The sequence below is a fragment of the Rattus norvegicus genome, chromosome 2, assembly GCF_036323735.1.
Source record: "Rattus norvegicus strain BN/NHsdMcwi chromosome 2, GRCr8, whole genome shotgun sequence".
NCBI lineage: Eukaryota > Metazoa > Chordata > Mammalia > Rodentia > Muridae > Rattus > Rattus norvegicus.
In genome coordinates, this window is record NC_086020.1 from 113328800 (window position 1) to 113354242 (window position 25443).

Consider the following 25443-nt stretch of genomic DNA (forward strand, 5'->3'; position numbering starts at 1 on the left):
AATCAAAGAAAAATGACAGCTCCATTTACCACCAAAGGAATCTCACACTCATTTGCATGCTGAAAAGTACCTGCCTGGAAAATATGTGGCCCAGCACAGCTTTGTCTTCCTAAATCACTCCAGCGATGCCTTGGACTTGAAAAGTAGTAGGACTTAGTCCTAAGAAATAATGGTAGCCATGTCTCTCGGGGCTGGACTTATGTTTCATGCAGTACAATGAGTTTTCACTATTTTTGCTGTGTGGCTGGCTATACTGCTGCCTTTACTGCAGATGTGACAAGGAAGCACAAAGATACATCTTTAACAGAATTTTATGTGCTTCCGAACTTGAGGTAATAACCAGACACTGAAAATAAAACTGTCACTTCCTCCCACAGTATAAGTCAGCTCTACCGTGTTCTCTCATTTGTAATGTTGTCCTAGACTGAGAGCAAAATCCCCATTTTATTATTTTGTATTTGAAGACTGAAATGAAAAGATACTAAATGAAGCGATTTACTATCAAACGATTACAGGATCTGGCAGCTACTGCCTGCATCCGAACCTTGGCTTTGCAGGGAACTAGCTGTGGTACTGAGGAGGCCTCCTGATTTTGGCTTGTTTATGGAGTGATCACTATTGAAGTTTCCCTGCATGAGTCTTACCTGGAAGGACATTCTACTCTCTGGACATAGCAAGGCAGGGGTCCTCTCTGCTCTGAGTCTGAATGAGTCTGAGAACAACGCCTTTGATGCCTCTGTTTATGTTCTGTACCCTGCACACCTGCTCTTTGGTGTTCAATAAGCCCTCTGGCCTCTTTTTGTCAATCTCTCGGTCCTCATGAAACTTTAATAACTTGTCTTTCCAGCTTTAGGCCTCCTGATTCTTTAATCAGTCTTAGCCATCATGCACTGTCTGACTCGTCCTTTATTCTTCCAGATCATCTTCTTCGCAGACTCTTTACCTAAGCACAATCCAGGCGTGTGACTTTTTCTGCATTTTAGCTGCATAGTTCTAACTCAGCACTAAGCATGCACCTGCCGTTACCTGTGCAGCTGCCTCTCCTGTTCTCTTAAACACTTAGCTGGAAAGCTCTCTCTCTTCTGTCCCTGCTTTCACTGTACTGTGCACAGGGACGGAAACTTTTTTCCAAAGTGCCACCGTTGGATGCTGTCCACAAGGACAGAAGTGTGCAATGCTCTTTGTAAGCTTTTTCCTTGCCTGCCATAGTCTTTTCTTCCATCCAATCTTGACACGAGGCTTTCCCCGCTATGGTTGGGAATGCACTCTTCTTCCTGGCATCTCTTACCATCACTCTCTGGTGGCTTCTTTCAGACTATGACTTTTTTTTAATGGTTCAGATCTCAATGAAGGATGAAGAACTACATTCCCAGTCCCAGACTTGGTGGTAACGAGCACAGGGGTAGCGAAGGGTAAAGATGGTGGTGACTGGTAGATCTTTCTGAGATCCCAACTGAGCCAGACTCCTATCTTAAGCACTCAATATGCACTCCTTAGTCTGTGTTAGCAACTTTGCTTGTTCCTATGAGAAAATGACCTGTTGTGTTAAGAAAGGCATGGTGACAAGGAGTGAGGCAGGTGATAAAGGAGTATCAGCAGTCAGGAAGCAGAAAATAGACAGGAAGTGGAGAGAAGATATAAAGCCTCAAGACCCGCTCACACCGACACCCACATCAGCAAGACTCCATCTTCTAAAGGTTCCATAACTTCCCTGAGCAGTGGTACCAGCTAGAAAGCAGATGTTCAAATTCTGTGAGCTTGTGGGGACAGTTCACTGAAGCTCTGAGAGTCTGGAAGCCCTCGAATTTGCTTCTCCAACCTTACTCCCCTCGGCTCTCTATGCATGTGTTGATCTCATGGCCTTACACAGACTCAAACCCTTCTCTAGTCTATTGGCCAGTGCCTTACCCAGGGGCTTCTACATTCTTCCTCGCCTTTCTAAGAGCTGGTCTTTCTAATCACTTGGAGATAAATAAAAAGACCTGTATTATATCATTTCCCCCATCTGAGTTGGTCAGTCCAGTTCCAAGGCTCTAGAACTCTGGGACATTGTCCAACATAACATTGTGTTCTCAACTTGCAAATCCGTATCCTAAAACTCGCTTGTGGTGAGTCACAGCTATAAACCTAAGATTTTGATGGAGAAGCTAGTAGTAGAAAGATTAATGCTAGGTATGAACCCCTGAAGCGTTTTCAGTCAGAGAAAAGCCCCTGACTACGGTACTGTTTCTGCATGAAACAGTACGGAAACTTGAGTAAGACAAATGAGCATTAGTGAGAGTCCATTCAGCAAAATTTAGACCAGCCAGTTAAGGTCTGTGTACCTATGTCCCCGACTGTAGAACAAGGACACCAACAACACCAAGCTACCTCTGTGGTGGGTTGGTTAGTGTATATGGAGTACTTAAAGCAGTGCCCGTGTGGTATGTGTCAGCTATTAATCAATTTCAGGTTCATCTGTGGTCACTGTCCAGCTCATTACCCCCAGCCTCCTGTTTTTCTGCAGTAATTAGAATCCATCTCGTTTTGAAGAAGGCATATAGGGGCATGCTATTTATTTATCTATTTTCTTACTACTTAAGTCTTCAGTGGCATCTCACTTATTATGGTTAGTGAGCCATCTTTGTTTCCATGGTAACCTCATAGACTACCATGTTTGTTGGACTTGGGGAGTTCAGTGTGAGATTGGTCTTGGCAAGTTCAACTCAGAGGATGTGGCAGAAGAGACTATCCTGGTTTTGTCCACCTCTCTTCTGATATATTTGTTCTTTCCTCCCTCCTTCCCTCCCTTCTTCCCTCCCTCCCTCCCTTCCTTCCTGCCTTCCTCCCTCCCTCCCTTCCTTTCCTCTCCCTCGACTCCTCTCTCTCTCCCCCTTGTCTTCTCTCTCCCCACAGTTGCCCTCACTCTACCTGAATGTGCACAGTTCATGTTTCCTTCATCTTTGCCTTCTGCACTTTCAGTTCTTCTCTGTACAGACAGATGCCTGCCTCTGTCTGTCTCCTCTCCACATCCAGAGCTCTTTCCTTCCTTCCCATTTCTGCCAAGACATCACCGCCACGTATAATATTCATGGTACTTAAAACCTATGGGGAATGAGAACCTGGACTTTAATTCCCACGGAGGCAAGAACTCTCCATTACTCATGCTCGCACTTGCGTGGGAGTTTATTAATTAGTGAGTGCGTGCCGAAGGGAGGAGCAGGTGACCAAGGGGAAGGCAGTTCTGGGCCTAATGATCATTTCATTAGATGCTGAGAAAGCATTTGACAAAATTCAACACCCCTTCATGATAAAAGTCCTGGAAAGAATAGGTATTCAAGGCCCATACCTAAACATAGTAAAAGCCATATACAGCAAACCAGTTGCTAACATTAAACTAAATGGAGAGAAACTTGAAGCAATCCCACTAAAATCAGGGACTAGACAAGGCTGCCCACTCTCTCCCTACTTATTCAATATAGTTCTTGAAGTTCTAGCCAGAGCAATCAGACAACAAAAGGAGATCAAGGGGATACAGATCGGAAAAGAAGAGGTCAAAATATCACTATTTGCAGACGACATGATAGTATATTTAAGTGATCCCAAAAGTTCCACCAGAGAACTACTAAAGCTGATAAACAACTTCAGCAAAGTGGCTGGGTATAAAATTAACTCAAATAAATCAGTTGCCTTCCTCTATACAAAAGAGAAACAATCCGAGAAAGAAATTAGGGAAACGACACCCTTCATAATAGACCCAAATAATATAAAGTACCTCGGTGTGACTTTAACCAAGCAAGTAAAAGATCTGTACAATAAGAACTTCAAGACACTGAGGAAAGAAATTGAAGAAGACCTCAGAAGATGGAAAGATCTCCCATGCTCATGGATTGGCAGGATTAATATAGTAAAAATGGCCATTTTACCAAAAGCAATCTACAGATTCAATGCAATCCCCATCAAAATACCAATCCAATTCTTCAAAGAGTTAGACAGAACAATTTGCAAATTCATCTGGAATAACAAAAAACCCAGGATAGCTAAAGCTATCCTCAACAATAAGAGGACTTCAGGGGGAATCACTATCCCTGAACTCAAGCAGTATTACAGAGCAATAGTGATAAAAACTGCATGGTATTGGTACAGAGACAGACAGATAGACCAATGGAATAGAATTGAAGACCCAGAAATGAACCCACACACCTATGGTCACTTGATTTTTGACAAAGGAGCCAAAACCATCCAATGGAAAAAAGATAGCATTTTCAGCAAATGGTGCTGGTTCAACTGGAGGGCAACATGTAGAAGAATGCAGATCGATCCATGCTTATCACCCTGTACAAAGCTTAAGTCCAAGTGGATCAAGGACCTCCACATCAAACCAGACACACTCAAACTAATAGAAGAAAAACTAGGGAAGCATCTGGAACACATGGGCACTGGAAAAAATTTCCTGAACAAAACACCAATGGCTTATGCTCTAAGATCAAGAATCGACAAATGGGATCTCATAAAACTGCAAAGCTTCTGTAAGGCAAAGGACACTGTGGTTAGGACAAAACGACAACCAACAGATTGGGAAAAGATCTTTACCAATCCTATAACAGATAGAGGCCTTATATCCAAAATATACAAAGAACTCAAGAAGTTAGACCGCAGGGAAACAAATAACCCTATTAAAAAATGGGGTTCAGAGCTGAACAAAGAATTCACAGCTGAGGAATGCCGAATGGCTGAGAAACACCTAAAGAAATGTTCAACATCTTTAGTCATAAGGGAAATGCAAATCAAAACAACCCTGAGATTTCACCTCACACCAGTGAGAATGGCTAAGATCAAAAACTCAGGTGACAGCAGATGCTAGCGAGGATGTGGAGAAAGAGGAACACTCCTCCATTGTTGGTGGGATTGCAGACTGGTAAAACCATTCTGGAAATCAGTCTGGAGGTTCCTCAGAAAATTGGACATTGAACTGCCTGAGGATCCAGCCATACCTCTCTTGGGCATATACCCAAAAGATGCCTCAACATATAAAAGAGACACGTGCTCCACTATGTTCATCGCAGCCTTATTTATAATAGCCAGAAACTGGAAAGAACCCAGATGCCCTTCAACAGAGGAATGGATACAGAAAATGTGGTACATCTACACAATGGAATATTACTCAGCTATCAAAAACAACGAGTTTATGAAATTCGTAGGCAAATGGTTGGAACTGGAAAATATCATCCTGAGTGAGCTAACCCACTCACAGAAAGACATACATGGTATGCACTCATTGATAAGTGGCTATTAGTCCAAATGCTTGAATTACCCTAGATCCCTAGAACAAAGGAAACTCAAGACGGATGATCAAAATGTGAATGCTTCACTCCTTCTTTAAATGAGGAAAAAGAATACCCTTGGCAGGGAAGGGAGAGGCAAAGATTAAAACAGAGACTGAAGGAACACCCATTCAGAGCCTGCCCCACAGGTGGCCCATACATATACAGCCACCCAATTAGACAAGATGGATGAAGCAAAGAAGTGCAGACTGACAGGAGCCGGATGTAGATCGCTCCTGAGAGACACAGCCAGAATACAGCAAATACAGAGGCGAATGCCAGCAGCAAACCACTGAACTGAGAATAGGTCCCCCGTTGAAGGAATCAGAGAAAGAACTGGAAGAGCTTGAAGGGGCTCGAGACCCCAAAAGTACAACAATGTCAAGCAACCAGAGCTTCCAGGGACTAAGCCACTACCTAAAGACTATACATGGACTGACCCTGGACTCTGTCCCCATAGATAGCAATGAATATCCTAGTAAGAGCACCAGTGGAAGGGGAAGCCCTGGGTCCTGCTAAGACTGAACCCCCAGTGAACTAGACTATGAGGGGAGGGTGGCAATGGGGGGAGGTTTGGGAGGGGAACACCCACAAGGAAGGGGAGGGGGGAGGGTGATGTCTGTCCGGAAACCGGGAAAGGGAATAACACTTGAAATGTATATAAGAAATACTCAAGATAAAAAAAAAAAAAAAAAAAAAAGAATCAACACACAGGCGTTTAAATCTCTTTCTTATCTGTCTTACACTCTAGACCAGGGTGGTACTGAACACCACAACATTGAGGGTTGAATTTAATTGTTGCAAAATTATCTTTTAAAAAATTTCCCAAACTCCCTTGATGATTTTGAAGCTTTACCAAACCACTCATCAGAAATTTACGTAAGAATATTAAATTTTTGAAATTCTGTTTTAAACCTGTTCTACCTTTTATTTTTACGTGAGTGGGGCCAGCGATTCCAGCAACATTCACAGATTTGATGCCTGTTGCGTGTTCTTACTCAGCCTAAGCCCCAGGTTTCACCAGCAATCATTTCAACTCAGCTTCACGGACCTCTCTCCCCTACATTCTCCTGTTTCCATGTAGGCTGTGGTGTTTGTGCTAATTACATTACTGTGAAAGTGTAGTGTTATAGAGTCTAAAATCTTTTATTGAGCTCCAGTCCCTGCCCAGGATGCACTTTTGGGTACAATGCAAGTACAAGACCCAAGGAGAGACCCTTCGATTCCAGTTAGCTTTTCCAAAGACTCTATTTCTTATGAATATCTGCAAGTATTAGCAGCATGGGGAGAAATTATTTACAAATTATTATCTACACAATTAAATGCAAAGTATTCAATAGTTGCAAAGTTTAAACAAGCCTTTTCAAGTATCTTCCTCGCTCACTTTATAAATCACATCATAATAATATGATTTTTGTTCAAAGTACGTAAAGTCCTATGACAGCCAGCATTGCCACCCTGCTATGATTCAGTTGATTTTTTTTTTTTTTGCTATTGTTGTTTTAGAAAATGTACAGTCTATTAGGTAGAGTTTACTAATTAATACAGGGCAATAATAGTTCTTTTTAAGATGAAACACATGCCATTTTTTCTCTTCCTCCTCCTCCACCCCCTATATAACAGATGGATTCCAGGGCCCTGCACATGCTGCACAAACAATCTACCCTTAAGCCACATCCCCAGCCCTCTTTCATTACTTCTTATTTTAAGACAGGGGTTCAGTCTATTGCCGGCACTCTGGTATCTGCAATATGTCGTGAAGTCCTTCCAGGTAAGAGACGGTCAAGCTTAGACAACTACATGGAATTCATTATGGACAAAAATAAAGCATTCACTCAGTGACGTGGGCCACAGAAACTCGCTTGACCTGGTCTTCCTTTGTACTTGAAGCTTGTAAGGGGAAAGGGCATAACACGCATTTCTGCTTCCCTTCTTTATGAAAGTTAAAAGGACTTGCCTAGAGCTTTATTGGAAAATTGAAGAGATCAAAATTCTGAAAGGAATGTATGTTTCCTCATTCCTTGGGCTCCTGTCTATTTATCTGCTAAGGGTTTCTCATACCTTCCCAATTTGTTTTCTGAATTATTTTCTCCTCAGAGAAAGCTTTTAAAATTGTAAACTTAGTAATATTCTGTTTTTTTGGAAAGAATACTCCAGCCTTTAAAAGTGTCATGTATCAGTTGCTAAGCATTTTATTATATATATATATATATATATATATATATATATATATATATATGCGCATTACGTTTCAATCCCATTTGTGGCATCTAATACAGCTTTTGTTGTTGTTGTTATTGTTGTTGTTGTTGTTGTTGTTGTTGTTGTTGTTTGGATAAAGTATTTTGTTTAGGAGATTGGGAATGACAACTGATCCAATTTTTACTTAAAGGCCAGTAGTTCTGTTCTGTTACTTAAATGAGAATTGGTTTTCTTCTCTACTACGTGTGAAGTATGAATATGTACCTGTGTGTTAGGTGCTTTTGTGTGTGTACATGTGTTTGGAGGCCACAAACCTCCTTAGGAGCTGTCCACAAACCTCCTTAGGAACTGTCTACCCTGACTTTTTTGAGATAGAGTCCCTCACTGGAACCTGGAGCTCATCAACTCTGCTAGGCTGGTGGTCAGCGCACCTTGTTCTTCTGTCTCCCTCTTCAGCGCCTGAATTGCAAGCAGAGGGGGAAGGCTGCGAGGAAAGGGTTCTGTGTGTTTGCATGTGGGTGACCTACCTGAGTGTGGCCTTAAGCCTTTGCTAGCTCCATCTCTTCACACCCTGTGAAGGAAGTGCCACCTACGGCAGTTTTCCTCCCTCTCTGTAACTCACCTCTCATTGTATTTTCAAGTGCATTGATTTATGACATTTTTGTCATTTTCTGACTATGCAATGCTAGTGGAAATGCTTCTACATTAGGATCCATGACTGCAGGTAACACGAGTCTCTTCTCCCGGGCTATGGTCACTCATGTTCAACTGAAAATAAACTATCTCTCATTTCCTCTGAGGGAAAAGAAAGGGAAAGGTTGTCAAATGTTCTCTCTGGCTCCAAAAGTGGTCTCATCCCTAATTGCTACCTGTAAGGCTTAAATGTCAGCAGCTGCCAGGAGGAGTGTAATTTGGGAGTGTGGCTACCTTTGCTTCTGTGCTCTTTGACTTTTCAGCAGTCTATAACTTTTCAATATCCATGTTACTAACATTTAAATGAAATAATTATATATTTACAGAAATGAATCGTCCTAGATAGAAAATATATGTTAATTATGAAAAGCCTTTATTTTGTTCTTTAAGCTTCAGAGGTGTGAATAGAATAAAGAGGGGAGCGACACTTTCCTGATTCATTACTTTGATGCAAAGTCAATCCAAATGGCAAATTGAAAGCCTCTGTCTTCCTCTCTGATGACCTTGCTTCTTCTATTTCTGTTGCTTTGCCTTCAAAAGGAGATTCGATGATAATAATGATGGTGATGGTGATGATGGTGTGTGTTTGTGAGGGAGGGAAAGAGAGAGAGAAAGAGAGAGAGAGAGAGAGAGAGAGAGAGAGAGAAGGAGGGAGGGAAAGGGAGAGGGAGAGAGAGAGGTTTGTTTCTAGAGAATTTATTCCCACAGCACATGGGTGGTTGAGTGGCCACAGTGCAGGTGCTGATAGGATGGGCTGTTGAAGATGTAGCCATGATCAAAATCTAGAGAAATCCCTGCTCTCCTGACACATCCATTAGAGAATGAAAGATGCCTTATATAGGTAATAAGTGGGTATAGTGTATACTGCACAAGATGACTGTAAGACAAGGGAAAATATTGGTAAGAATGGGGGGGATCAGATCAGTTCCCTGTGATGTCTAGGGGAAGAGTCTGCAGTCCCAAGCAGGAAGAGAAGCAAAGGCCTCTGGCACATTCGAGAAGAAGGATGAGGGAACCAGGTTCTCAGTGTAGTAAGGATGGGGACAGCAGGACAGAGGTTATAAATAGTTCCCATAACACACCAAAAGAGCTGGGATATCCCTGTCACTTACCCAGGCACACCACCAACTGTCTCTATATATAGTAATTTAATCTTTACTGCAAACTAGTAACCTAATTATATCTGTTTTACCTATAAGGGGCCTATAGCCAAAAGTTATTCTAAACCCTCCCAGATCACCCATGAATACCTCCTATCCCTCAATCCCTTTCTCTTAGCTACCATTCTGTCTTCTATGACCTGCAAAGCTTTGACTACAGAACTGTGACTGCCTATGTGAAAAGAAGGGGTGGTCAGAGAGTCAGCAGCATGCTCTCCCCATTTCTTACTATCCCTGATTTGTCAGTGAAGTGTAGGACGGAAATGTGGTCAAAAGAAGAATTTCACTAGAGTCAGGGAAACCTCACCCTCCTGGAAAGGAACTTTCTAGCAGGGGAGTCATATTGCAGCTAAATTTAGCTGTCCATCAATACACTTACTACCTTGTCAGCTGTCTGCCCATTCAGGCCAGCCTAGAGCTTGGGCATGCCTTACTTACTAAAAGGAACTCTTGCTCTTTATCAGGTGTCCTCATATTTCACTTATGTTCCATGCCCCAAGATTTCAGGCAAACCTATTCCCAGAATTACTGTCTTCTAGGGAACACACATCGATGAGGTACTTGAGACCTTGTTCCCAGTGACCAGCTACCCAGGGACAGGCGTGCCTGCTATCAGATTGCTGTGGTCTCTCACTCTGAAAGAGTGCCTTTCATTCATAACACAAGTTTTGCACTACCTTTTTTTTTCTTTTTTCTTTTCTTTTCTTTTTTTTTTTTTTTTTTTTTTGCTCTCCTAATGCAGAGCATGGTATGAAGGCCAATGCTTAGAAAGCATGTAGCTCATATGCCTGTTCTGGAAACATGCAAGGGTTAGCACCATACCCACTGAGCTGAGCCCTCCCACATCAATCATCAATCAAGAAAGTTGCCCACAGTCTTACCCATAGGCAAATCTGGGACACTTTCTCAGTTGAGGTCCCCTCTTTCCAGATGACTCTAGCTTGTGTCAAGTTGACATAAAACTAGCTAACACACAGGAAAACACTTTCCAAAATTAATATCCTAATCATTAGTTGTCTTACTGTGTCCAAGCAGCACAAGCCTGTCTAGTCCTCATACTACATTATCTATGTTTTAAAGAAGACAGTGAAGACCTTGTTAAGAAGACTGTTACCCACAAAAGTCAGAAGACATTGGTCCCAGAGGCCACATCATTGAAAATTAATATTACCTGTGTCCTACAGACCACAGACGTTTGGTTGAGAAGCACTGACCTCATTTCAAAAAGTAGTGTCTTCTAGCCCATTGCTCTGTGTGTCTGACTTTGCTCCCGGTGCCATGCTGTTTTTGTTACTATAGCTCTGTAATATAACTTGAAATCAGGAATGATGCCAGCGTCATGCTTTCTGCTTAGGACTGGCCGCGTTAGCAGTATAAGCTCTTTTGTTCTTCCATAATTAATTTTTCTCTTTTTGTGAAGATCATCTTTGGAATTTTGATGGGAGTGAGGAGGACTAAGAAAAGGGAGGGTACAGGGAATATACTCAACATATGATATAAACTGGTACAAAAATTGTAATACAAACAGTAAAACACATTTTAAAATCATTTGTGAGGTGCTACTAGGCAAAGAGAGAACAGTGTCACCTGTTTGTCTGTCCTTTTCCGTGCCCATAGATCCCCAGGTAAGGTCTTATCTAGTCATCTTTGTAACTGGAGGTTTTGCATGGACCTCACTATGCACTGGGCATCTATTAAATGTCCAACTCTAAGGACCAGATTCATCCCTTGGTTCCACAGACATTTGAGGGCTCAAAGAGGAATATCTTTTAAATGTGAGATGCTTGGCAGTGTACCTTGCCCCTACTCACAAGATGCCAGCACTTACAGATAGTCCTAGCAATCAGAAGTCTAGACACTGTCACATGTCCCCAGGAGGCAAAATTGCTTTGCTGAAAACCACCATTTTAAAGTGTCTGAGGTACTGTCTAGTGCACAGTCATTTATTAGGATAAAACATAGGCACCTTTAAGGGCCGTCCCCCATAGATAGTATAGATGGTATGTAATGATGCGCACGTGCTCTAACAGAGGAGACATCTGAGTAAGAGCCCTCACTACAGCCCTTTCCCCCTTGCTCAGGAATCATTATGACTCCAGTAAATTGCTCACTAAATTTCATCTGTCGCCCTGGTTCCTGCTCAGATTCGGCTAAAGCCTGTTGAAATTGATTTTTGTGTCAGCCGTACAGAAGAGATTCAGTAAGGACCAGAGAGCATCCCTTTCATTACTGTCTATTTTTTTCCCCTCTGAATTACTTTAGATTTGGTGGGCCCTAATTATATTCCGGAGCTTTCCCGACTGACATTTCCTTTGTTTTAATGAAAACTTCTGGAGGTTTGAGGACACTGTGGGAGAGGTTGTATTCAGCAGCAGCCACAAGAGAGTCAAATGGGTTCCCATTTGTGCTCCTGAGTTGGGAACACTGTGGGCCTTTTGCTGTCTGACAGCTCTGAGTGCATAGGCCTGTTCTTGCTGCTGCTGCTGCTGCTGCTGCTGCTGCTGCTGCTGCTGCTGCTGCTGCTGCTGCTGCTGCTGAGGACCATGACACCTGGGGGTGACTGAGACACTCTGGGGGTGGAGAGTTTCCTTCTGAAACTCAGCACTGTCTGTCTTCATGACTATTATTTGTCCTCCTTAGCCCCCCTGCCCTATGCCTCATAATCATAACCAGTACCCCTGTCCAATCCACTGGGTTGTAAACCTCTGCCTACAAGGTCAGTGTTGGGTATAAATGGCAAATCTAAGCAGGGTCACAGAAGAAGACATCATGAAAGCATCTGTCTGTGCAACTATCATCTATCTTTTTCTCTTGTCTCCCTCCCTCCCTCCTTCTCTCTCTCCCTATCTATCCTTCTATCATCTATCTATCTATCTATCTATCTATCTATCTATCTATCTATCTATCTATCTATCTACCTATCATTTCTCTCTACTTGTCTATCTGTCTGTCTGTCCGTTCGTCCGTCCGTCCGTCCATCCATCCATCCATCCATCCATCCATCCATCCATTCATCCCTGACCATGCCAATAATGAGCAGATGCACTCCAGGGATCCGGCTTGCTCAAGGGCTCCCTCAGTCTGTTGGTTAACATGGAGAAACAAACCAGAAACAAATCCTTCTGTAGTAATCTTTGCCACAGCCCACTGCTCTAAACCACGTGGTTTTCCCCTCCCATGACAGGTCCTTCCTATGCTGACTCTCTGCTGTCCAGGTAGTGCTTCCCCAAGCTTCTCCCAGGTTAAGCGGGTCAGGTCACTGATTTCTCGGCTCAGAGTCACTGAAGCAAGCAAAGCACCCAGTTCACTAAACCCTGAAACGACTTTTTTAAGCATGATTTTGGAGTCTTCTATTCCAAGACACTGTCCTAAGCTGGGGTAGAAGATTAAATGGACAAGGGGAAGTTTTCCGTTCTAGGGTGTAGAGGCTAGCAACCTGAGGATGGGACCCTAGGACCAAAGACATTGGGTCACTAGGATCTCCAGAGAGACTGGTGATTTCTGTATGGCTCATGTGTGCTCTCGTAAGCTGTTGAACACTAAAGGCTTCCCACTCTGCTTTTGACAGACTGTGTCAAGGATAGTCCCTTTCTGTATCTTAGGGGGTTATTCAGCTGTCCATAATCACATGTTCTGTGGCTCTGAAAGCAACTTCTCTGATTGTGATTACACCAGGGTCCACATATCCCTCCGCCACACAGGGCAGAAACCCAAACCAACCACTAGAAGCCAACAAAGTCTGAACTTTTAAGACTTGTGGTTTTTGTTTTTGTTTTTAATTTTTGAGATTGCAATTACTTCATTTTTCCTTTACCTTTCCTCTCTCCAAACCCTCTCACATACCCTTCTGGGTTTCTTTCATATTCATGGTCTCTTTGTTCATTAATTGTTGTTATATGCACATGTATACACACATATATCTCTAAATAGAACTTGCTGCAGTCTGTGTGGTGTTCCTTGTTTGTATATTCCCCGGGCTGGCTGCTTGATACTGGAAAACTGATTGGGATTGGTGCCCTTCCCTGGGCCAGACTGTTTCTCCCTGTCTCAGCCTCCCTTGGTTGTGTGAGGTTGGTGTCGTACGGCCTTTCTCCCATCCAGTTTGGCAGGTCTCTTGTTGTCATGCTGTACTTTTAAGTTTTAAAAATTAATTTTCAACTGGTGGATACTTTAATATTTTTGTTTTTAAATAAATTCTATATACATTGGTACATTGGATAGCTTATGTTTTCTGTAAGTTGCCAGGAGGCCTTTCTTTTCTTTGTTTGATTGAAGAGAATTTCAAAGTTTCTCTTGGACTGAAGTCCAGTCCCCAGGTGCCACCATTCACTCTGAATAGAAAGGAAGATTTGTGGGGTGGGGTGGGGGAACTATTTGGGGAGCCAGTGTTGTCTGTGAGTATCCTCTGTCCTTATCTTTTGAACTCCATCTCGAAGGGGTTAGCTCTCCAGTAGTGAGCATAGAATTACAGATAGGCAGGGCCATTCTGTGGGTTGAGTTAGACAGAACCCAGGAAGATGCTTGATTCTTTGCTCATTTCGGGGCACAGGGAGGAGATGATGGGGAATGTGTTCTTGGCTCCAGGCCAGGGCCCAGAGACTGGTTCTGCTGCCTTCTGAGTCCTGCGAGTCCTTGCCCTCAGCTTGTCTGGGTCTCACCACTGTCACTTCAGCTGTGCATACCATTCCTGGCACAGACATTTGGCTCCCTGCTAAGGAATCTGCATATGTTAACCATTGTCTGAAAAAAAACTGATTTGTTTCCCGTGAAGCATCCATTTTGATTTATAAGCAGTCAAACAAAAATTGAAGCATCTAGTTTCCAACGAAAAGAAGGGAGGGAGTCTCTTGTTCCCTCCTGGAGTCTATAAGCAAGCCTTAGCCCTCAGTAGGTCCAGCTCTGAGTAGTCTATAAGCAAGCCTTGGCAAAAGATTGGCATTCTGGGGTACTGAGGGAGAATGTAATCTCATGGGGACAGTTCTGGGGTAGGACCTTGTTCAGAGTGTTCCACAGGCTGGGAACCATTAGGAGTCAGGTCTCTCTTCTCTATAGCAGCTAAGCCATGCCTTTGAAGTCACCAGTGAATGCCATGGAACAACCAAAGCAACAGTGGTTGTCTTTGACCTGGAGAAACCCTAGGAATAGACACTGTACCAGGAATGTCCCATGAGCAGTTGTGATTTTAAGGATCTTTGTAACCTTCCCATAGAATCCTCTTTTATATGTCTCTGCTTCAAGGCAGTTCTCCTCTCGGTTTTATTTCTATGTGTGTGGATGTTTGAGGCTATATGCCATGTGTTTACAGTGGCCCTGAAAGCCAGAAGAGGGCATCAGATTGCCTGAAACAGGATGGTTGGTGGATGGTTATAAGCCACCATGTGGGTCCTGGGAAGTGACCATGATCCTCTGTAAGAGCATCCAGTATTCTTAACCACCAAATCATCTTTCCAGCCCCCTCAAAGCATGTTTCTATCTAAGGACAATAGTATTTTGAGTATGCCCTGACATCTTGAGGATGAGACTAGCAGGTGTCATAACTAAGCCTTCATCTTATCTGGGCGTGGGAGATAGAGTACACCCTTGTCCTCATCATGACAGGGCAGAGGTAAAGCTGGATGGATCATTTCTGTGATCTCTGTGGTTTCCCTGAGATCCACTCTCTGGAGAATTTAAAAGAGCTTCATTTAACTTCCTTTTTGCTTCTCTGCAAGCCAGGCAATCATAATCACTGCCTGGAACCTGTCCCTCGCATCTGGTCCCATATAGTTTGTGGCTAGACAGAAATGCAAGGGACCACAGGGGACTGATGGGAAATGTCAGTAGTAGCAAGAACGGGAACCCAATCCACACACATCGCATCTTCATCTACTGGGTTGTTTAGCAAATACTGGCTGAGTTCCTTCTCCATCATACCCTGTAGACGGCTTGGAGGAAATCTGTGTCCAGTTTCTTCTCATGCCCTGCAGCTTTAGCGTTCAATGTATTTCTAGGCTTTCTCTCCTTCTCTAAAATTCTAACATTTCCACCTTGGTCCAAGTGGTCATCATCGTTCAGTTGTCTCCAGATGGGAGCTTGACCCTAGGTGGGGTAGTTCCTTCAGCTGAGGGCATTTGGTTCTTAAAAAAAAAAAGAGTGTGCATGATGTAGTTGACAGCTTTCTGAGCTTTCTGAGTTGGGTACTCTAGATCAATGACTCTCAACCTGTGGGTTGAGAACCTTTTGGGGGGCGGGGTTGAACAACTTTTTCATGGTTGGGGGATCACAGCATATTAGATATCCTACATAACAGATATTTCCATTATGGTTCATAATAGTAGCTAAATTATAGTTATGGAGTAGCAACAAAATAATTTTGTTTCACCACAACATGAGGAACTATATTAAAGAGTCATAGCATTGGGAAGGTTGAGAGCCACTGCTCCAGATGGTATACTGTGTCACCAGTGGCCGATGGATAGACAGACTGATGGACAGATATAGATAGATTTAACCAGAATTGATCTACAACACGAGCCACTACCATGTGTTCTACACTCTTATCTTTTCTCCCTTTTGGTGGTTGCTTTGGGCCTGGGGCCTTGTGCATCCTGGCCAAGTGTGTTCTATCACTGAGCAACACTTTTTCGGCCCTTCTATTTGATTTGATTTGATTTGTTTTATTTTGTTTTCATTATTCTGGAAATGCATATTTGAAAAGAGAAAAGAAAATCACAGCACTAGTTGGGACCAGTGGGGGTTGGCATTGAATGCTGTGACAATTCGAAGGGGGAGGGAGGGTATTGATTTGCAACTAAAAACATTGAAGCTGCTTTCCTCAGTAGAAAGGATTGTCTCTAAGCTAATCCAAAAGAGAAGGAGCTTTGGAAGGGGGGGTGGAGGTAGTGCCGAGACTGTCTGATCCAGCATGTATGCGCCATTGGAAAAACCGTGTGTCAGTGACCCAGAAATGAAAGGCGCTCTTCCAGGCTAGCCTCAGGCAAGCAGCTCCACAGCTTCCACATTTTCAGTAGAAAACAAAGACACAGAGGTGAAGCTTCTGCCGCCATTTCTGTGGAGACCATTGTTTTCCTCCTACATTCATTTTAGAGAGCAGACAAAGGAAAGGCCTAAGCGTGCTTGAGTGAGTCACATTTTTTGCCTTGGTGTTGAATTATTTTATATGGAAGAAGAACCAGCATAGTTCTTTACAACAAATGGCACAGAGGGGAGTAGAAAGGGAAAAGAGTGGACTGGGTCTGACTCACAGCCTTCAGCACCACACCCAGCTTCTGCACTCTGTGTGTGTGTGTGTGTGTGTGTGTGTGTGTGTGTGTGTGTCTGTGTGTGTGTGTGTCTGTGTCTGTGTCTGTGTGTGTGTGTGCATAGCTCAGGTTTTTAATGATCTTGAGGTCAGCTGACTCCTAACCATTCCCGGAAGGTCTGCCCTAATCGAGATAGTAATCAGCTTTGACACCCTCTGGTGACACACAAGGCAGCTCGTGCTCAGCAAGGTCCTCCCTGATCCTTTTTGGTCCTTCCTGACCATCAGAGTTTGACAGCTCAGGAGCTTCACTGCTCCACTGTGAGGATGCCTTTGCCTGGGCCAAAGCTTTCGTTGTTCCATTTGCAGGACTTCATTTAAGTCTAACCTGCCATCTCAGGGTGGCATCATTCATGTGTCAGCTCCATCAAAAGTCCATCTTTCAGCTTGAAAGTGAAATTTAAGGTGGAGTGTAGAGGTGTTCCTTCATTTTTCGCATTCATAGTGAACACTTTAAAATAATGAAGCCACACACATGCAAAAATATCATGTCCCCTCCTTTGTTTTAAAATAGCAGTGATGTCTATGGATTTCAAACCAAGACCTGGCCAGTGCCTTCTGTGTGAAATTTACCAGGGATCAATTTTCTCCTCTGCTCTCTGCTCTCTGGCCTGGGCACCACACAGTAGGATGGCTATGCTCTGTACAAGCTGCTACTCTTTAATTAGACCTTGAGGTATCCTTTTAAAAATTATTCCCTCAAAGAAGAGCCTGTGATTCCAAAGGAGTTAAAAAAATCTCACACATAATGTCTCCAATTCTATTTTGGCAGAAATACCCCACAGACATCCATGGGGAGAAAGGGACTCAAAATGTTGTATCTAGACTTGGGTGACCAAGTTCCTAAACAGAGGAAGTTCCAGTTAAGATTTGATTCCAGGGGCAGTGCTACAAATTATACTAGTGGGAGGAGAAAGGAGAAAGAGACAGGAAGGCAAATGGTGACACTTTGGGTATCACGCAATGATGTGAACATGGGTGTGTTCCCTGGTAGCACAGAGGTGAGGACTGACTGTCCAGGATAGAAGTCTGAATTAAATCTAGAAAAAAGTAGACAGGCTGCAGGAACAAGAAGGCAAAGGATGCCCTAGATGTAGAAGACAGATTAGTGGCTAATAACAATACCCACCTCCCTCCTTCTCTCCCCTTTCCCCCCTCTCTCTCACATACAACACACACACACACACACACACACACACACACACACACACACACACACACACACTACAGTTGGACCAAGACAGAACCAGTGGGCCTCTACTGAGCTGGTTTCCACAAAAGTGACCAGCCCTTGGGAGGAAAACTGCTTGCCACTAGCAAGGGCCTTTGCCCAGCCCAAGGGGACCGAACTGTAACAAAGTTAGGTGACATCAAAGCGAACCCCTGTGTTTGTCCACAGGCACCCTTCTCTCCGTTCTTTACAGGAAAAACAACATCGTTCACGATGTGGTTAGCAGTCAAAGCTGGGTATGGGTCTCGCCCTGAAGCCAGTAGCAACACCATCCTAATATCCCTCCAGCCACCAATCCTCTGACAGCTATTTGGGGCACACCAAGAGAATGTTGTGTCCACTGTATCCTCCTGTGACCTTGACTGCTTTAACTCAGGAGAGTCCCCAGCCTGTGTGCTGGGTCCTAGTAGCACTTCTCATCTCCATCATTTTCAGATACCCCTGGAAGATGACTTTAAACTCACCATTCCTGTCCTGGTCCCCATGCTAAGTGTTGGCTCCATGAGCTTATCAGAGCTCAGCTGACAGCAACTCAAGCCAGTTGATTTTCTTAATTTTTTTTTCCAGTTGTGAGGGTTGAACCTAAGACCTTGTGTGTACTGGACTTACTCTACTGCCAAGCCACACTCTCAGCCCAAAATTAAAAATATTTTAAAAACTGGAAGAAAGTCTCTTCAGTTCCTGTTTCCTGAGATTTACTTATTCCCTCCACCCAGGCTGGTCTCCACTTCTGTGTGAATGTGAATCTGACTCTCTCATAAGCCCTTGTCTAGTGCTCTTGTGAGAAAGAGAATCGAATTGTCCAACCCTTCCATTTCATCGACCTGAGAAGCCCTGTATAAATGAGTCAAAGTGATGACAGAATGGGTAGTTTCTTGTTTTTGTTTTTTGTTTTTTTAAAGCAAATCAAATACCAACTAGAACTAGATCTTCAAACATCCTAATTTCTATGTGTCTACCTGAGCTTCTGACTGTCTGGTTGCTCACATACTGTACCATTGACCTAGGCATTGATTTGTATGGGGTTGGAATGGAAAACTAACATTGTACATAACAACTAAACCTTTTGAAATTCTTATTTTTTTCTTACAGGGTCGTCATGTCAAAACAGGCCAGCTTGCTGCCATTAAGGTTATGGACGTCACAGGGGTAAGGCATTTTTATCCTGTTATCTCATTAGCTATAGAGCTGTAATGAAAAAGTGAGTGGAAAAACATTTGCCAGAAAAGTAGTCTTCTTATATATTCCAGATCCTTCTTCGTTTGTCATTCATGTAGAGAAATAAGAATCTACAACAGCCAACTGAGCAGGCCAGGAATAAATCACTCCAATTTAAGACCAATGCTACACGCTGCCTTAGGTCCTTAGACTGAATACTGTGTGCTGATAATTTACATATGCATGACCATGGATATTTGCATATGAAGCCAGAGCAAGGATTCTAAGGCATTAAAACTATAACGCTGAGATTACAAAGAGATGAGTCTTAACTGTTTCCCTAAGGTCTGCCCAACACTGAAGGAGAGGAGAGATGGGATAGCTATAAAATCCTTATACTACACTTATCATGAACATTTTCTAAAACAAATGGTTTTTGATCAAATAATCACATAGCTGCAAATTCCTATTCTTAGAGAGCAAGTCTAAACTTCTGCCTGGATGATCAAAGCAATCTAATATTCCTCTAGACATTACTTTAAATGCAACCTAATGCTTTCAGTCTTTTTTGCTTGGTCTAATTTAAAATATTTTAATAACCTTTCAAAGTTATAGAGTGGAAATCAGACTTTAAAGGATTCACAGAACATCAAAAATATGTTAATAATTTTCTATTGTCCTGGGAATTTTTCTAAGATGTCTGTCTTTTGCACATAAAAGCTGAAAGACCAAAGTCTTCATTTGGCCAGAAGTGAAATATTGAATATAAATAGTCATCCAGTCAATGAACCACACAAAGATATCAATAACTAAGAAATAGACTGAAAAAAAATACAGTTTGTTGGCACATTAACCATTAAGCCATACCCTTTAGACAGAATCTTTTATCATTGGTAAATATGAGTTGTAAGGCTTTCCAAAAGACTATCCCACTAATCTTCATAAGTATCACACATTGTATTGACTTATTTATTTATTCCTTATTTATTATTGATCTAGATTTCTCTCTAAATTATACTTTACAGTTTAATTAATAAAAGGAAAATCTTGTCCCTGTATACTTACTGCCAGTTGAGTGACACTCTAAAATGTTTATTACTAGTTTTATGGGTTTGCATTTTTTACTATCTTTAGTACATTGTTTCAATTTCAATGACTCCAAACTAATTCAAATATTTGACCTCTGTTAGTTGGTAAGGTCATTTGGCATGGAATAAGAATGCATGTGGATTGGAGTTATTAAGCATGGTAAAGGTGTCTTTTTCCTGTCATGTTAAAAAGAATGTAGAGGTTTATAATTTAAATATTTAGTGCTAATTGTGAAGCTGATAAAAATCTAGAGTCTCTGTAGAGACAGGCCTCTGAGCATTCCTTTGGGGATTATCTTGATTTTATTGTGATAAGAAGACCTACCCACTCTGAGTGGTACCATTCCCCTGGCTGGGATCCAGGTCTGTTTAAGTGGAGCAAGAGAACTGAGTAGCAGCATGAATTCACTCTCTGCTTCCTGACTATAGATGTAATGTGGCTCCTTCCAATTCCTGACCCCTAGACCTACCTGCTATGTTGGCTGGACCCTTGAACTATGATCTCCACTAAACTCCTCCTCCCTTAATTTGCTTTTGTCAAAATATTTATCACAGCAACTAGGACAGAAACTTAACCATCAGGGGTGTTTGACAGCAGTGTGGTAAAAGAGAAGATGGCTTTATCCTTTTATTCTGTCACTTTAACTCACAGCCTCCCTACTGACTAAGGTCACATTATAGTTTGGTATGACTACGAATACATCCCTGGTAGAAAAATAGAGAAAAGTCTCTTCCAGTGAATTATTTTTTTTCTTGAATGTCTAGCAGTGTATCCAGCCAAAAATACAGGTTCTCTGGAAATGGGTCCATGAGCCCTAACCCCGACTAAGAAACTATATACAGTTGATGGTTGAGGAAAACTCAGCTTCTTTAAAGGGTATGGCTCCTGGTAGGTCCACCATACTCCAGAAGATGCCCCTACATCCAGGAGATTGTAGACAGCACAAATTAAGAAGAGGAGACAGAAGTGGGAGATGGGGATGTGGCAGTGCATCTGGAAGGAATTAAGGGAGAGATTGGGGTGAAATAATGAAATGTGTTATATAAAACTCTCAAAGAATTAATTAAATTGTTTTTTAAAAGAACAAAAAAAAAGTTTCTAAGGTGTCCAGAAGGAGTAAGACGGAGGATGTGTAGGTTGCTTCTGACTATCTAATATGCTTCTAAGAAATCACCAGAAAAGAAAGAAATATAGCTTCTATAAGTTGGTATTAAAGGAGTGGGTATTGGAATAGTGCATTAGCAGGATATGACACAGAAATAGAAATCTAGTATTGTGAACCTCTATTTAGAAGCTCATAATAAATATGTAGGCCATTTGACAAAGCCCCAACTACAAAACAAATCAGAATTTGTTTGGCAGTTTTGCTGAAATCATAGTGTTCGATTATCCTTAGATTGAGTCATATTTCTGCATAATAAGATACACTTGACAGCTTAGTGACTAATGGTTGTGATGGATCCAAGATGACCACACTCAGAACTTGTGGGTCAAGTTCTGTTGTGTGGCTCTGCAGAGGGAGAGCTGAGTTCTGCAGACAGCATAGATGGGACTGCATATTGTTATTTTATCGCGATATGAAGGTGGGAATTGAGGATGATGAATGTTGTTCTCCCAGTGTAGGGATTTCTAGGTGAGGTTTTAAATTGTTCCAAGAACCATTCTTAGGAGTTAGTGCTGGCCATCTTGTGTGCAGTAAAAACTATTACTTAGTTATATAACCTGGCATTTGCAGATTCGCATGAAGGAATACCAGCTAGCCCTTTCTCAACTGGGTTTCTGTTGGCAAGTAAGCCCTTTGAAAAATGATTTGACAGCTTTTCTCTCAATTGCCCAGGGCTAGTAGAGACAGAGGATACCATTCTGTGTTTCAAAGTGCCAGCCCATTACATAAAACAGGCACTTTATGGTGTTTGTTCTGTTCTTTTGGTGAACACATTTCAGAAGAGCTGGACGCATTTCTGTGATTTGGTCACAGCATTGACTCTTATTTAACCACTGACCCTCAACAAAGGCAGATGTGGTGTACAGCAGGAAATAGGTTTATTATCGCCCTGCTGTCTGAGGCAGGATCCAGTGAGCTTAGCATCATGTCCCTGCCCATCACCATCAGCAACAGCTTTCCCTCTGTTAAACTCTGATGTTCTCTTTAGAAAGCAATCGATTCAATTTTGTGGTGTTGTCCTTTGTGTGTTATGGAATCCGGTGCAAACGCTTCTCGACAATTATTTTAATTGGGCTCATTATGGTTGTTCTGTTCAAAGCTGAAATGAGTTCTCAAAGGTCGCTTTTGTTGATTGTGTTCTGTGACCTACTGCAAAGTGACTGTAGTTTATCACAATGAAATTGATGAGGCCATAAGCTTGAAATTAATTTTCAAAGTCTTGATTTTTATCATGGAATCTTTCCTTTTATAGAAAACAGTCACAAAGAAGACCAAATCCAGTGCCTCCATCCTTCCAGTTTTAGTTCTGCGACACTGCAAGAATTGCCAAATTGGCTTCCGAGTTACTGCTTATGCTCCATCTTGGTCTTCAGAGTCCTTTTAAGTTGCCCAAATCATTATGGAAAGTCTATTTTCGATTCCTTGTGAAAATTCCCTCACCACTGCATTTGAAGCTCCAAGCTTACCAAGAGGACGTAGTCCTTTTAGAGTGATAATCCTCAAAGTGTACTGTTGCCATCAGTGGACCCTCAGTAGTTCTTTGGTATCCACAAAACATGCAGATTCCCTCCTCTGCTGTAGAATCCCCTTGGATTCTCCATCTTTTATATGCTCCTTTAAGAGATGCACTAGACTGGAGAGTTAGCTCAGCAGTTAAGAGTATACAGTGCTCTTTCAGAAGACCTGAGTTTGGTTCCTAGTACTTATATTATGGGAAGCTCCAAGGGCATCCCATGTCTCTGAACTTCATGGGCGTCTGCACTCAGATGTACATACCCACATGAAGACACGCATACATATATATCATTTAAAATGATTAAAATAGCTCTTCAAAAAGAAAGAAAGATGCCACACTACCAAAGGTGGGGCTTTCTATAGGGGGGATTTGTATCTACTTTCTTCTGGCCACCAGCTGTGAGACCAAGTGTCTTTGATTATAATAAATGTTCCTATTTTTGAGTTTAAATTATTGTTAAATTAATGACGACCTAAACTTCATCTAGTACATAATGAAATAATAACAGTTTTTAAGCTGACTTGACGTGGTTACACTAGTCAAGGCATCTTGAGTTGAATTACCATCTCCGTTCACATTGAAGGAAGCTGAAAAGGGAACTTAGTAAGGTCCAGAAAGACGCATGGTATGGGGTGAGTTCCATCTCTGGGCTCTACTTTTTATTCTAATTTCTTCATTAGTGTGAGTACAAAAGTGCTGGAATGAATGAGTTGGTCTTTCTTGGATCCACATGCTCTCTCAGTGTTTTTCAGCCATATGTGGGTTGGATACCTGGCTCTGCAAGACCATAGGAAAGGTAATTAACTCCTCAAAGGGGAATCTGAGAGCTAGGAGAGAAGTAACTGAAGAGGAGGTTGGATAGATAGGGGAATTCCATTCACACCCAAGCATCATAGTTCACGTCATGTGTCATGGCATGCCATGGCATCATAATATATTCAGACTTATTTGGTCCTTCAATGTCATTCTACTTATGTTTTTATATTCCAACCCCACATAAATGATATTGGTAGCTAACATGATAGAAAATTTCCTAAATTATTTTAAATGCTGTGTGTATACATATTTACATATATATTTATATAGTTGATATATATACATACATACACATACACATACACATACATACACATACACATACACATACACATACACATACACATACACATATACATATACATATACATATACATATACATATACATATACATATACATATATATATATATATGATTCCCTCAATTACTTACAAAACAGGTTGTTTTAATTTGGCCCATTTTAGAGATGTAGAAGCCAGACATATTAAGTAGCTTGCTCAGTGTAGCATGGCTATTAAAATGCCATGCAATTTAATACCACCCTTTAATCACACACTTTTAACTTCAGAGCTCTATACAAGGTGGAAGTATATTTACTGATTATTTCGGGTATTTTCTAATAAACATTCCTACTACTTTATGACAGGTACTGAAAATTTAAAACTGAAAAACTGGTCATTCATCTGAGCAAGACCTCATGCTAAGCATAACCTTATTCCAAATATCCACAAAGATCTTATAAAAAATATGAATAAAGTTACCCATCTTCTTTGATGAGTCTGTTATCTGAAGCTAAACCCAGGATATTCCACATGTAAAGACATTCCCAACTAAGAATGCAGAGTGTGCCAAGGGCTGAGAGACAGCACGTTCTGGAAATTGTGTATCATTTGGTTTTGATGTTTAAAACAACCAAGAAGATATTGATACAAGATAAATCTGAACAGAGGCCTCATAGCTCAGTGGTTAAAAGTCTTGCAGAGGACCCATATTTGGTTCCCAGTATCATTCATGTTGAGCAGCTCACAGCTGACTGTAATGCCAGGCTTTGGGGATCTGGCTCTGAGAGTACCTGTACACACACACACACACACACACACACACACACACACACACAAGCACACATATGCATATACAATATTTAAAAATAAAAATACATCTTTAAAATAGGTAAATATGGACAAATCCTGAAGGGATTAAATACTATGACAAGGTTTTCAAGGCTTTTTTCTTCCCAATATACCACTTTGATCAAATAGTCCTAAGGAAAAACAATGTAGCCATGAGTTATAAGAGGTTTTATCTTGTTAGAAACTGAGCTTAGAAGCTATTAAGTCTTAACCTCTTTCCCAAAATAATGCCAAACCCCAGAACAGAGCCTGTGGTCAGTGTGCTTTGCCTGCTGGAAGGATCCCCACAAGCCCTGCTTTCTGGGACTCCCACTTCTGCCTTCTTGAGTCCTGGTAGGTGCAGAATGTGACCAGCCCTATCTCTTTGGTAAGACTCAGTAGAGGCCTTTCCCCAGTGGTGCTAGTAGAATGCTTTGTACATTGTCAAAGCACTCAGTAAATGTTTGCTGAAATGACCACACACACACACAGGCACGCACGTGCACATACACACACACACACACACACACACACACACACACACACACACACACAAATCCAGTGTATATTGTTTGGTAAAGTCAAGGAGACATACTGTTCCAAATTTGTTTGGTTCTTTACTCCCAAAGGTGAGACATTTTATGGTGTGATTAATAGCATAACATATACTAATAATATATTAAGCTCAGTGGCCCAAAG

The 25443-nt window shown here is 41.9% G+C and overlaps 1 protein-coding gene across 9 annotated transcripts in view; it reads left to right on the plus strand.

The window, feature by feature from the left end:
- Tnik (TRAF2 and NCK interacting kinase) overlaps positions 1-25443 on the plus strand; it is a 398405-nt gene that overhangs the window by 215863 nt on the left and 157099 nt on the right. For all 9 annotated transcript variants that reach the window (NM_001106422.1, XM_063281546.1, XM_017590730.3 and 6 more), the window contains 1 exon segment: positions 18982-19038. In NM_001106422.1, coding sequence (NP_001099892.1) covers positions 18982-19038 — 57 coding nt within the window.